General features: G+C 44.3%; 1 protein-coding gene across 2 annotated transcripts in view; it reads left to right on the top strand.

The window, feature by feature from the left end:
* The first annotated feature begins 3,089 nt into the window (after window positions 1-3,089).
* The window catches only part of RTN3 (reticulon 3), a 37,079-nt gene continuing 25,519 nt past the window's right edge, over window positions 3,090-14,649 (top strand). The window contains exon 1 of one of the 2 annotated variants that reach the window (XM_050960792.1): window positions 3,090-3,428. In XM_050960792.1, the coding sequence (XP_050816749.1) occupies window positions 3,299-3,428 (130 nt within the window). In that variant the 5' untranslated portion in view covers window positions 3,090-3,298. The remainder of the gene's footprint in view (window positions 3,429-14,649) is intronic. The other variant, XM_050960793.1, reaches the window with a different exon arrangement.

Here is a 14,649-nt window from a genome sequence, read left to right as displayed (position 1 = left end):
GTGGGGACAGAGAGCCCCTGGCATGAGGGAGATGATGGACAGGTTACAAGGATTTCCTAAAATAGAGAGGAATGGGAGAGCTGCACACAGGCGTCTTGGGGGGAGAAGGGAAGGATGCAAGGAGCCCTGGTGTGTGCAATGAACCCATCTGACAGTACATACAATGTGTGAGACCCCCTTGTGTATACATGTTTATGTTAGAGAAAGGAAGGTCAAAGAAATGAGCCCAGCACTTGGAGCAGAAGGTGGGGAGGTTTGCAATGGCCCTTAGTTCCTGGGGGAGTCCATTTCACAGCCTGGTACCAGCCCCTGAGAAAGCTCCAGCCCCTGTACAGACAAGTTTTACCCTTGTTGCAGAGAGCTCCATTGTGCTAACAAGGCCAAGTTGTTAACTACAGTCTTTGTCTTGACGCTTTAGGCACCTTGAGAAGCCCTGGGTCTTGGCTATGGAACACCTTGAAGATAAGCCCCAAGACCTTTAATTTGCTATGATATTCTATGGAAAGCCAGAGTAGGGGGTGTAAGACACCCGAGAGCTGTAAGAGCCACATTTCCTGCAGACTGAGCATAGAGGGGATGCATAAAACATGCCAAACCAGTAGGTTAAACGTATGTCTCAATGGCACAGGAAAATTATGTCTCTGTTCTGCCTTGTCATAGGAACAGAGAACTGGAAGGAAGCACTTCTGGGACATCAAGTCCAGTCCCCCGCTATTGCAGGCAACCCTGTCTTATATTCAGAACATCTGATTTTCAAACTGCTTTTTTTAAGGCCCAGTGTATGATTTCTGAATGCTTCTCTCTAGCTAAGAAACAGGAAGCCTGGGTTCTGTTCCCAGCTTTGCCTCTGCTTTGGTGAGTAATCTTGGGCAAGGCAAGCAAGTAACTTTTATATGCCTCAATTTCCCCATCTGTAAAATGAGGATAACAACACTGACCTTTGTAAAACACTTTGAGATCTACTGATGAAAAGTGCTGTAGAAAAGCTAGGTATGATAATAATATAAGATATTCATCTGGCCCCCATCACCATAGTATTTCAGCACCTCATATTCTATAATGGACAACCCCCCTGGAAGGTAGGGCTATTTATTCCTATTTTACAAATGGAGAAACTGAGGCACAAAGTGACTTCCCCAGGGTCACACAGCAAGTCTGTGGCAGAATGGGGGAACTGAACATGGATCTCTCAAGCTGAAGGCTAACGTCCCCACTGCTGGACTATCTTTTCTCGTGTTTGAGTGGAAAGGGTGGCAATTATGCTGTTTGCAAAAGGACAGTGAATTTGAAATGGATGGAAAATGTTTGTGCAACTTTTATTAAACTTTCATGTCCTTAAAAACAACAATTTTGCTGTCAGCTTTTAATTAAAGATTTTAACTTGTTTATTATAAAATGTCTAAAAGTTTCTCAGGTGAAAATATTTGTTCCCAAGCAATTTTACGTGTAGCATCTGTGCTGCCAGCAGGGCTCACTCGGCCTTCAGAGTCATTGCTGACTCCAGTGTCCCAGTGCTGCACTATTGGGCACTGTGCTGCACGGTGAGTGATTCAGTAGGGGGCACTCTTCCCTTGCACTCCATCCTGGCCCCATGACCCAGTGTGTTAAGTGCTGTTCCCTAAACACAGTGCAGGAAGAAGCAGCTGATTGAGGAGCCTACAACAAGTCTTATTACATCCTCCTCCTAGAGCTCAGAATAGAACCCAGGAGTCATGATTCCCTGTTTCCACCTATTCTAGCCCACTAGACACTACTCCCTTCCTAGAGCTGGGGATAGAACTCACGATTTCTGACTCCAGGTTGTTCACAAACACACTAGAAGCCACTCCTTTCTCTAATCCTACCTCTTTGGTAATGCTGCAGCAAAATGATGTGGTATTTCTCTATGTGGAAACTAGGATTCCCTCCAGTAGGCACTCAGGAAGAGAAACAGCCCTGATGGGAATAGGTTTAAAAGCAAATATGCATCAGCAACTGTTTAGGTTCTGCTGATGCACCAGAAATTACAGAGTGAATGAAGTTAAGGCTGCCACATATTCAAATACCTGAAATGCAGTCTCTCCCACTTTGCCCTAAAGGGCACTGATAGCCTGTTCTTTGCAGCAGGCAGTGATCCAGTTCCTTAACCAGAGAATGGAAAGGTAAAATCACTGTGATAAGGAAACAAACAATGTTATCTTAATCAGATCAATAAGCAGCCAAGTACAGATAGCTCCTCCAGCCGGATCCAAAGCAAGCAATCTTCACAGCTAATGTGGGGGCCCCCAGTCCTGGAATGATCACAGCGCTGGTGCAGCCATGCAGGGCTGTTGGCACTTTTGGATGGCAGCTTCTGGAGTCATATGATTGCATCAAAAGCTCAGTTTCCATTTATAAACAAAGGAAGTTTCTAGCTTCTGTGGTTGTGGAGAAAAGTTTGAAAGGATGATCCAGTTGTAACTAATGTTGTGGCATCTGCCAGCATCTGCAGAGAGCCTGAGACAATAGCTCCAAGAACAGGAAGCCATGTCTGCCTGTGACAATCACTCAGAGGGGAGCCACCCTATGCACCTCATTGAGGTGTTAAGTCCCAGCCCCATTGCTCTGGGGAGGGACTGTTTGAAAGGAAATGTATTTAAATGCCTTTTTTTAGTTAAGAGAGAAGGGGAAGGTGAAAAGAAAATTGAAAGAGAAAAGACGGAATGGGAAAATAGAGAAAATGAAAGTGACAAAAGGAGGGAATGGACGAAATAAGAAGATGGGGAAAGGACAGAAATTATGGGAAAAAGAGTGGAGAGAAATAAATGAAAGAAAAATTCTCCCTTCCCATTAAACTCAAAACAAAGAATCAATTCAGAGCTGCACGCGCCCGCCTGCCTCGACTCAGCAGGGCGTCACCCGCCCTAGTCTGGTTTTCTGGTGCCCAGAGCGCATATGTTGTCTCAGGCCGCGATATCTATTACGCATGCGTAGAAGGATGAGGCACTCCGCCCTTGCCCCCAGCGTAATGAGCAGCTTCCAACCCTGAAACTCAAGAGGCCCAGTGAATACCTCGCGTCCGTTGGCGCCTGCGCGTTCCGAGTCTCACTCTGTTCCAGCGGCGCATGCCCGGTGCCTAACCGACCGGCCCCCAGCTACAAGCGCTTGCGTAGTGTACGCCTTCGTCGCAGCCCTCCCCAATGGCGCATGCGCAGTGAGCAGCCCTCCCACTCCGTCCTAGGAGGACCGAGGTCCGTTGCGCGGCATCAGTCCAGTCCGTATCTTCCCGCCGTGAGGGACGGACGCGTAGTCTGTTGAGGCTCCTGTTGCTGTCGCGGAGATGGCCGACCCCGCCACCCAGTCGCCGTATATCTCCTCCTCCGCCGGAGGGGGCCCCTCTGAGCCGGGTACCACCCCGATCCCCGCGGGCGGCCGCGACTGTAAGGGGACCAGCTCCCAGTCCTGCGCCGGTAAGAGCCGGGGGGAGCGGCGGCGAATGGGGGGAAGAGCCGGGTAACGGGGGAGGTGAAACAGCCGGGTAAGTAGCTGGGTGGGCAGAGCCCGAGCGGCCGGCGGGGAACAGCCTGATGACAGGCGGGGGGCGGGGGCGTTGAGGAGGGAACAGCCCGCGTGGGGGGTGGCGAGAGAGAGGAGCCGCCGGGGGGGAGGGGCTCTGGCATTAGGAGCTGGGGGGCCGTTTGGGTTTGGCGGGTGAGTGGGCGGTGCGATCTCAGTGGGCTGAGAGTTGGGGTAAGGGGCCTCAAGCAGGAGGATGGATCGAGGCGAGGGGCGTGGGATTCAGAGCTGTAGGATTTGGGGGAGAGGATGAGGATTATTGTCTGGGGGGGCTAGTGAGGGACTTTGAAGTACAAGGGTGGCAGGAATTTGGCATGTGGGGCTTGAATTGAGGATGGGAGAAGCTCGAGGGACTGAGTTTAGGGGCATGGATGTTTTTCAGGGGGCTGGGTCTAGGGTAGGAAGTGGGTGGATTGGGGTGATAGTGGGAGTTAAGGCATGGTTCACCATTTGGGGAGAGAATTGTGGTGGGGTCTGGATTAGGGCTGGGTAGATAGTGTGGATGGTTAAGGGTGTGATTTTAGGGCAGGGTGAGTTTGGGTGGGTGGCAGGGGGTTGAGACAGGGGACTCAGATTGGGGAGGTGGGGATTGCGGAATGTCTGTGTTGCACTTTCTAGTTTCATTCTGACAGTGACCCCTCCGGCATCAGAGCAAGGACTGGGTCAGGGAGCAGTGTCTGAACTTAAGGGAGGGGATAGGGTAGATTCCCTTTGCCTTTGGTGGTGTTCACCCTCTCCAGATCTTACTGAACCTCCCAAACTGGGGGTGACTCTTACCATCTTTGTCTCTAAAGGACACTTCTGCAAAGCCACACATTTCTCCCTTTAGAGTGCCCCAAAACAGCAGGCATTGTCTAAAAATCATGGAGGGTGGAGAAGGCAATATACCCACTGGACCACCTCTCCGCAAGGTGTGGGTGGCAGATGATGCAAGATGTGTGTATACACACCGCATCCTCCTGCATTAATACCAGACATGGGCAGTGGGAAGATACATTAATTCCTAGGAAAATCTTTTTCTCAGTCAGACATTTATCAGGGCAGATGGAAGAGGGGTGGGGGACTGGTGGAAACTTTCAGTGATCTCTGATTTTGAGGGGGTGGTAATTGCAAATGCTCCCTTTTGTCATTTTGCAGCTCATTAAATTGAGTGGGAGTGTAGGGAGAGCATATCAAACAAAGCAGTGTGTGGTTAAATCCCCCGTTCATTTAGGGGGAGCTGTCCAAAATAGGAGGAGGAGGCTGTGCTTTAGTTCCCTTTGTATCCCTGTCAGGCTTGGTGTTGGGAACTGGCAAGCTAGCTTCCCTTGCAAAGATCTGCAGTGCAGATGCCTTGCGGGGAGGGGGGGGCGGACTGGGCAGGTGACAGCTCTTAAAGGGGCAGAGCCTCTTATAACAGCCATAACAATAATAGACACAATTTCATCTTTTGATGCACCCATCCAGAGCAAAAATGAGTGATTAGCTTTAAAAATTCGTGGCGCGGGGCTTCCTTTTTTAACTTGCTTACTATATTCCCTGTCTCCTGTGTGGTAATATGCCAGCCTCTCATGTTTTTCTCACTAGATAGAATTCATTTCATTTGGTGGAGAAGCTAGTTTTCCAGGGTGGCCGTAGACGCTGCTCATCTCACCGTATGAGCTGTATAGCAGTTTCCACCTTTTCTCATAAAGCCCCAACACCCTATTGAAATGCCAAGTGAGTCGAAATGGCTTTCCTACTTGTGAACAGGGCAGATCTGTAGGGTTAAGAGCAAGTGAAGCAGTATGAGGCAGCATGTTTTATACTCGCATGCTGTGGGGCTGAAGTCTGAATGTATGCCTTTCTGGTACCTTGCATCATGCTGCTTTTCCACCCCCTCCTCCGAGATGTTTTACTTGGTGCCTGAACTGGGGTGCAAAGGGAGGTTATTACTCAGCAGTTTAGTGCTTTGATTTCATGGTTATAGGTTAATCCATCACCCTGTCTGCTCTGAACTGCAGCCCTTTCACCCAGTATTTGAGGGCTATTTATTCTCTGATTCACCACAATTGTTTGTTTCCTAGGATAGCTAAGGAATCTTTGTCCTCAAATCCTTCAGATAAGCTAGTGCTCTATAAATGTTGAGCCATCTTGATGGCCACTGGCACTGTGGTTTAACAGACAAGTTGTAATCAGGAGGCAGAATGGCTTCAGAGTCATGTTACTTCTAGAATCAGATGTGGACTCTGTCCTCCAAGAAGATTAAATATGCACAGTCTCTGCCTTAAGCTCAGATGAAATCATATGCAGAATGATATGCCACATTTTGGTACAACTTGCATGCAACATCCATGTCTTCTGCTATTGGAGAGGCAGTGTGGTCTAGTGATTAGAACATGGAATGGGTTGGGTGTCAGAAATCTTGGGTTCTTATCCTGGGTGTAACTTGCTTTGTGACCTTGGGCAAATCACTTGCCCTCTCTTCGGTTCAGTTTACCCATCTGTACCCAGGGGATTAAGCTAATTCAATACTTGTTAATGTATCTATACTAAAAGCATAGGTAGCCTACCAGATGCATTTTAAAAAGTGTTGGTTAAATCTATCTGGCTTTTTTTTTTCCATTCACAAAACCAAATGTTTATTATAGTAATTTGTATATCTTATCTGGATTCTTGTTTTTGTTCTAGATGTTGTTTGCACTGCATTTTTTTTAAATCGCACTGCAGACAACATTTACAAAAAATCTTTGTGTGGTGTTAGTCCACATTTTGGACTATCTCCTTCATTTGAAACAGCAACACTTCTGTAGATTTAAAACCATCTGTTTGCTTAGTGAATTATTTATGCATAATGACTTGTGCCTGAGTTTCATTGATGTTGCACAGTCGTAATTCCAGTTGGAGTCAATGAGAGCTGTTAGTCCCTAGCACTTCTGAAAAATCAGATTTTGTGCATGCTTACTTTGTAAGAGAGAATAACACTATGAATATTATACAGTAATTCCTTAGATGTATAGACTTCTGCTGATTTAAATCATAGCAAAGAAGTTAGTTAAGATTTTATTACTGGTTACAAACCACTCATATGCATCTTATGTCATCAGGGTTGTCTTACGCTGAATGCAATTTTTTTAAGTGCTCTTATAGTTATCACTATAACCCAACAAAATGCCTTGTACTTTCTGGCCTTGCCTTATCCCTGTCATTCAGCCTGTAAGATAACTTTAATACACTATTTTAAATGATGCAGCATGATTACCAGGCTACCCTGCCCACATGTTCAGCATTTCATTTCAAGATGCAGTATTGTTCACTCTGAAAATTGTTACCCTTGTCCACATTTCTTTCCTTCCCCACATAGCCTGAAGAAGATACCAGAGAACATTCAGTGTTCCAGAGAAACCCTGATATACAGGGGGTTTCTGTTGAGAGCTATACAGAAGTGATGTAGCCTAATGATTAGGGCATTGAACTGGGACTCAGGAATCCTGGGCTTTATTCCCAGCTCTGCCAGTGACCTGTTCTGACTTTGAGCAAAGTACCTTCCATTTCATGCCTCAGTTTTCTCTCACATTTTGTCAATCCAGATGAAGCTTTCTGGGGCAACGGTTTTTTTTTTTTTTTTTTTTACACTATACATGGGGCCCTAAGCTCATCTGGAACCTCTTCACCACTGGAATACAAATCATAACCGAATTAAGGCAAATCATTGGCCCTGTTTATAGATACTTTACTTTTTGCCATTGGGGAATCAGCTTTATAATTCTCTGAGTCTTGGAAGGCGGAGAGATTAAGGTTTGCCTTGTCACTAGCACAGGGACTTGGATATAGAAATAGTTGGTTCTGAGCTCTGTCCCGGAGTAACTTTAACAAGACAATTCACCTTGCTGTGTCTCAATTTCCCCCATGATATTTTTGTATCTTTTTTAGGGGACAGTTTTGAGCCTTAATGCATAAAGCATAATGAATCTTTGCTTGAAAGGTGCTGTAGAGCTGCAGAATATTTATTGCAAATAATAATAGTTTATTTTCTCCAGTGGTCAGATTTGCTAGGGGAGAATGTGGGGAAACAATCCTGAGATTAAGAAATATGCAGACTTTAACCATAGACTTCTCAGCAACTTTTCACTCTGTTACTGTACTTCATTATGGAAGAGTTGACAGAAAAGGGGGGCAGGCCTTTTTTGGTTTCATTATCATACATAGCAGCCCTGCAGCTGGTTTGGTATCATCAAGGTGCTGTCCTGGGCATTGTTTGGAAAGAAACCTACATAACTAGTAGTTGGCTTTACTGCTTGTTGCATCACTGAAGTGTTTCGGAGCCTGGCAGTGTCGTGAATAGACATGTTGCACTACAGTGATATTGTAATTGCAATATTGCCAATGTAGGGACACAGAAGGAGCATTTGTGGTGCCACTGAATGCAGTCTGCAGCAGTAAGGGCTGGCTGCAGGCCTATTGTGTTGCTCCTGAACCTTCATTTTCTCCTAACCAATGGGAAAAACACATCCGCTGTCCATATGAGACTGCACTGTTACCAGACAGTCCCACAAATAGTCCTGTTTGCAGCTAAAAAAAAATCAAAATGATGTGTGATCCTCTTAAAGAGAAAGTACCTGGGCCTTTCTCCTGGATGTTTTCATGGTGTGGGCTCGAGATCAGTCTGCTCAAAGTAATGTGAAAAATTTGTAAATGTCCTTAAGCCAGTTTGTTGACTTCAAGAAGTGGAAATCCCACTGATATGAGCTAGATGGAAAGGTAAGTGGATAGAGTACCTGAAATGAGAGGATGAAAACACGCGTGATTGTTTAAGAACAGACTCACTACCGCATTTGTGAGTGGAAGGAACTTTTCATTTATTGAAGAGGATGGCAGAAGTCTTGAACTTTATTCTTTGGCATTAAATCCAGGTGGCATGGTGGTTAGTATTGCTGCTGTACGGAAAGTCTAGATCAGGAATTGGCAACCTTTGGCGCATGACCTGCCAGGGTAAGTATCCTGGCAGGCCGGGCCGGTTTGTTTACCTGCTGCATCCTCAGGTCCTGCCACCCCCATTGTCCTGGAATGGTGAACTGTGGCCAGTGGGAGCCGCGATCGGCTGAACCTGTGGACGTGACAGGTAAACAAACCAGCCCAGCCCGCCAGGGTGCTTCCCCTGGCGAGCCGCATGCCAAAGATTGCCGATCCCTGGTCTAGATTTGATTTCTGGGAGAATAGGCAGGAGTGCTTTGCTTAGTGCTCCCCTTTGGATGTTCCTGAAGTAGTGGAAAGGGGATCTGAAGAGAGCCCCATCCAGTCCCTGATCTCAAAATTGGCAGTTATAATGATCCAGGCTGTCTGTAAAACTTTTGTCAGGGAGAAGGAGGACACTAATGGTTGTTCTGACTTTGGTTGGCAAAACAAGTCAATCCTGTTTAATATTCTCCTTTGGGAGGTGCGTGAGAGGTCAGATATAAGAAACACTGAAACCCTTAGTTATGGCAGTACCGCTGTAAGAAAACTCTACCACTACCATACACCATGTGGTAAAGACAAAGGCATCAAAACACTTCATCCAAGCACTGGTACTTAGTGCTGCATTCTGTAGCCACTCTTTCACAACTGCTGTTGACTATGGGAGATCTGCATTTTTCTAGCAACAAAAGCAAGCCCTTAATTAATGGAAAATCACAGGGATGGCTTACAACAAAAGTGATCAAGGCTCCATGGTTAAGGTTGTAAAATCTTTTGGTCTAACAAGCATAGTATTTTTGAAGCTTATACCATGCAGTCTGTGGTTATCAAATACTACAAATTCACTGATAAAACCTGATTTCAAGGCTTTATACAAATAGGTGGGCACAAAGAAATAGTGGTGAAGGAAACTGCAGGCCAGGAGACCCCCTTCTTTATTGGTTGATTCCGAGAGCTAGTTACGGTTGATAACATTGCTACATCCGTGACTGGACGTTACATAGGCAGTTGGAGTAGAAATCTCCACTTGATTTGATAGAAACATAAAGTAAAAAAAAAAGGCATAAGAGGTGCCTGAAAAGTCTATTCAACCGTATTTGTATTTGTATGAGGGTGGTGGAGTAGTTTCTTAAGGGTTAGCCTTATGTTAAAGAGCCCTTTAGATGAGATTCAGAAGCTAGTCTCTTGAGTGAGTAACAAGCATTCTGTATCCTTGAAAGCTTCTCTGAGGCTACGTCTACACTACAGCATAAAATCGAAATTACTAAAACCGGTTTTATAAAACCGATATTATAAAATCGATTTTATGTGTCCACACTAGGGCACATTAATTCGGTGGTGTGCGTCCATGGTCCTAGGCTACCATCGATTTCCAGAGCGGTGCACTCTGGGTAGCTACATTAAAGGAATGAGACCAATAACTTCGATTTCCGTCCACACTAACCCTAAATCAATATAGTAATATCGATTTTAGGGTTACTCCTCTCGTTGGGGACGAGTACAGAAATCGATTTTAAGAGCCCTTAAAATCGACTTAAAGTGCCTTGTAGTGTGGACGGGTACAGAGTTAAATCGATTTAACGCTGTTTAAATTGATTTAACTGTGTAGTGTGGACCAGGCCATAGCCCCAGAAAGCTTTATTTTAAATAGCTAGTGAGGCGTGTGTTTGACTGCAACTAAGTGGAAGGCTTCAGAGGTGAAGCTGCTGTTCATATTCCTCTTCCACTTCTTGCTTGGGGTTTGAACATTGGGGAACATCAATATGTGGAATTAGTGTCCAGTTTGTAGCTGTCCCCTCTCATCAATAGTTATTACTGTTGCGTGGCTTTGTAGCTCTTCATAAAAATAATATGCTTAATTTGGAATATTTTTATCCATTATTACAGTATCTGTTTGGACACACTGATGCAGATGCAGTTGTAACAAATAACCATTCCGTGACCTGAAATTGAACTTCTAACATAGCTCAGATCAAGTTTAACAATAACTTTATTTAATCAAATGCCTCACAAATGTGAGGTTAGTGACAAGGCTGTCAGCAAGCGTCTCTGCTATTCTCCCATTTTGTAGGACATCCTAATTTCTCTCTCATAGCACAGAAAGGCAAAGTTGCCAGCCTGCCTTCCTGTGTTGGGTGGACATTTTATTCAGCAGCAAAAAAATGCCAGGCAGAATTACAACTCCCTGTCTGTACTGATGGGGGGAGTGCTGGTATGCTGGTGAATTGGTTACCACCATAACTGACAGCTCCCTGATCCTTGATTATTTCAAGGGAGTACTAGCTAAGACATTCTTTACTAGTTAACAAAGGCGAACTGTGAAACTTCCCAGACGGGTACATCTGCTCTCTTCAATCTCTGCGGATGGTCTCCTTGTCTCAGCTGGCAGATCAGTGCTAGGATAGTCTTTTTGAAAAGGGTTGGACGGTGCTGGATAAGCATGCACTGCTGTTATCTATGCTGTATGATAAATATGGAGGACATCTATCTCTCGGGCTGTGAAACCAGCACTAATTTCTAATGAAAAATTGAATCTCAAAACACATAAAATACCAGTGGCTGTGTGTCTGATGAATGAAGTTCTGAAACTCCAGTATGTAACTTTCTTTTAAATAAGAAAACCCATCTGATGTGACATTTCAAAGCTGCATGTATGAATCAGAAGTCCTTTCCTTCTCAGCTAGCCGAAATGGCTTTATCTAATAGATAAGTTGCCCCTCTACTTACAGAATCCAGAAGAATTGGTTTGGTTTTGTAGCAGTTAAGATCACAGGCTTTTCAGCGTCCACTTAAAAATTACCGGCTTGATGGGGGAGAAATGTAGTAATATTACACGCAGAGCAATAAAGCAATGCCAGAGCTAATAAGAAATCAAATTGTATTTCAAACCAGAAAGATCTTTGACTTTGGTTTAGAGAGGCAGAAAGATGACATACAGATCGCAAGTTCTTGATGGAAAACAGCACCATTTTTGACTAGGTAAATAATGATCATGCTGCGTATTTATATTGTGCTGTACTATGTTTATACAATAAACACTTGTATAGCTAAAATATAATGGATTTGTTAGATAAAAGGCAGCATCTGGCCAATGGGGACCCGGAACTGTACCGACAGTAATGGTTAGCACTCAGTACCTTTATAGCTAAGAATCTGAAAGCATTTCACAATAAGCTGTTTTAAGTACTATAGATGAGAGAATTGAGTCACATAGGGAGTGGTATGCTCTGATGTCCTACCACAAGTGCTGAGAAACACGGAGAGAGCTTGGGTCTTGTGGCGCACAAGAGTGCTTTATTTTACTGGGTCCTGCCAAGTCTCAGTATAACCATACCAGTCATGGTTAATTTGCTGTGCTCCACCTGTTAGATATTTCTTAGTGTATTTTAAGAATACTACTGTATCTCCAGTGTTAAAGCACTGGGTCTGAATCTACAGGCGTCTCATAATATCCATAGAACTCATAGTCCGTGGGTCACTTAATCTGCCTGAATGTGAGTGTAGCTCTCAGCATTATGTGCTCTCTAAACCAGATTTATCACCATGCCGGCAGCCTCCCATATGGCCTCGAAATTTAATTCATTTGGCTAGACTGTCTTCACAGGTGTCCTGCTGAAGAGCTCTCACATGCTCTTCTTCACCCAATCACAGCTCCTAAATGAGAAGCTTTGACCCCAGCACAAACCATTCTCCGGCCCATCGTTAGAGGGGAGCAGATGTCGTTGAGTTGAGTGTTATCTTCCTAGACAGCATTTAATAGCTGTTAGGCAAGCACCTAAAGCCTTCACTCAGAACAAAAACACTGAGACACTGCAGCTCCAGGCTTTCTAGTGGAGCAGAGGAAGTCTTAATTCACTGGAGCATCTTGTTAAAACCTGTTGGTTACTCCTGATGTAAAAGGGCAGGAGAGTGCAACAAAGAAATAAGCAGAAGAAGCACTAAACCAACACTTTTCACAGGTAACCAGTGGTTTTGAATGACTCAACTTTTCTTGGGTGCCCACCTTAAGATACCATAAAGCATCTTGATCTGAAGAGGGCAGGTGCTCCTCATTTACTGAATGAGGCCACTTTAAAGTGTGGCAAACTGGTTAACCAAAAACTGAGATGTCCACAATTGCTAGTGACTTTTGAAAATCCTAGGCCTTAGTAAAGGGCTTGTTCAGAAATCAATGTACGAAGGTATATCTTTTCTGGATGAAGCTAATGGTTTTGTTTTGGGATGCTTTCTGGCATTACGAGAGATGATACAGCCAGGTAAAAAATACTTGCAGTCCTCTGAAACTACAAAATCCTATAGCTATTGGCCCTACTGTTTTTTTGGTCTGAGATGCAGGGTCTGTCGTAAAACGAGCTGAGTTTCAAACCATTAAAAATGTCAGGCTTGCAGTTGGTTTCCGAGAACTCTTTGCAAGCTTCTTACAAAGTCTGAGAAATCAAAATAAATGTTTACTTGAAGCTATTCCTATTGTTAAAGACATTAAATAGCCTCACTGATAGAGCATCTAGGTTTGAAAAGCATAATGAATGCTGGCACGGGCTTTGAGGTGAAAGACTCTTCATAATTCCTCCATTGGATCTCTGTTCAGCTACACAGACCTAGGACTGAAGAATGCAGTCTGAAGCCATTCAATATGCTTTTGTCATTAGGAGACCCTGTGCAGACTTCTCATCCCAGTCCTCACTGATTAACAACTAGAAACAGCCACTTTTGTTTATGCAAAGCGGAGAGAAATAGTTCTTATGTTAAAATCTGCTGGTAAGAAGCAGGCTTTTGTGTGGGGAAAATGAGACGGCTGGTAGACTCTCTTCCCATGGTGTAGACTCAGTGGAATTCTTGGCAAAAAGTTTGAAACTTTGTTCCTGAAGTTCCAGAACTTGCTGGCCGTCTGTTTCCACAGGATTATAGCGGAAGGTAAATGAGTCATCTGCAGATAGCTGAAGAGTTGGAGAAACTGGTTCTGAGCAAACAAAAAAAAAAAAAAAAAAAACAACGGAGGGAACATGGTCTAGTGCTTCAAGCAAGAGACTGGGAGTAAGGACTCCAGGGTTCTATTCTCTTCTGTGCTACTGCCTTGTTATTGGACCTCAGTATTAAAGCTTTAGAGGTGCGAAACTGAGGCAGTGGCCTTTGCTTGAGGTCACACAGGAAGTTGATCATAACAAGTGTCATAAACAGATAGTTAAGGGTTAATGTCTCTTTTACCTGTAAAGGGTTAAGAAGCTCCGTAAACCTGGCTGACACCTGACTAGAGGACCAATAGGGGGACAAGATACTTTCAAATCTTGGTGGAGGGAAGTCTTTGTTTGTGCTCATTTTTTTTTGGTTGTTGTTCGCTCTCGGGACTGAGAGGGATGGGACTTCACTCCAGGCTCTCCAGATCTTTCTAAATCAGTCTCTCTTGTTTCAGACTTGTAAGTAACTAGCCAGGCAAAGTGTGTTAGTCTTATTTTTGTTTTCTCAACTTGTAAATGTTTCTTTTTGCTGGAAGGATTTTACCTCTGTTTGCTGTAACTTTGAACCTAAGGCTTGAGGGGGCCCCTCTGGTCTGTAGGAATCTGATTACCCTGTAAAGCATTTTCCATCCTGATTTTACAGAGATAATTTTTACCTTTTCTTTCTTTAATTAAAAGCTTTCTTTTCAAGAACCTGATTGATTTTTCCTTGTTTTAAGATCCAAGGGGTTTGGATCTGTGTTCACCAGGGAATTGGTGAAGTCCCTCAAGGCAACCCAGGGAGGGGAAAGTTTTGGGGGAACAAAGTGCCCCAGACACTGAAATTCTGGGTGGTGGCAGTGTTACCAGATCTAAGCTAGTAATTAGGCTTAGAAGTGTCCATGCAGGTCCCCACATTTGTACCATAAAGTTTAAAGTGGGGGAAAGGAACCTTGACAACAAGTATAGTTGGTTCCTGGTCCCAGGCTCAGTCCACTAGATCATGCTGCCTCCAGTACCTGGTATACCACAGGAGTCAGCAACCTTTCAGAAGTCCTGTGCCGACTCTTCACTTCTCACTTTAGCTTAAGGTTTCACATGCCAGTCATACATTTTAACATTTTTTAGAAGGTCTCTGTAAGTCTATATTATATAACTAAACTATTGTACATAAAGTAAACAAGATTTTCAAAATGTTTAAGAAGCTTAATTTAAAATTAAATTAAAATGCTGATCTTACGCTGCCGGCGCACTCAGCCCACTGCCG

The sequence above is a fragment of the Gopherus flavomarginatus genome, chromosome 6 (assembly GCF_025201925.1).
Source record: "Gopherus flavomarginatus isolate rGopFla2 chromosome 6, rGopFla2.mat.asm, whole genome shotgun sequence".
In the NCBI taxonomy this organism is placed as follows: domain Eukaryota; kingdom Metazoa; phylum Chordata; order Testudines; family Testudinidae; genus Gopherus; species Gopherus flavomarginatus.
This window is presented reverse-complemented; position numbering and strand designations above follow the sequence as displayed.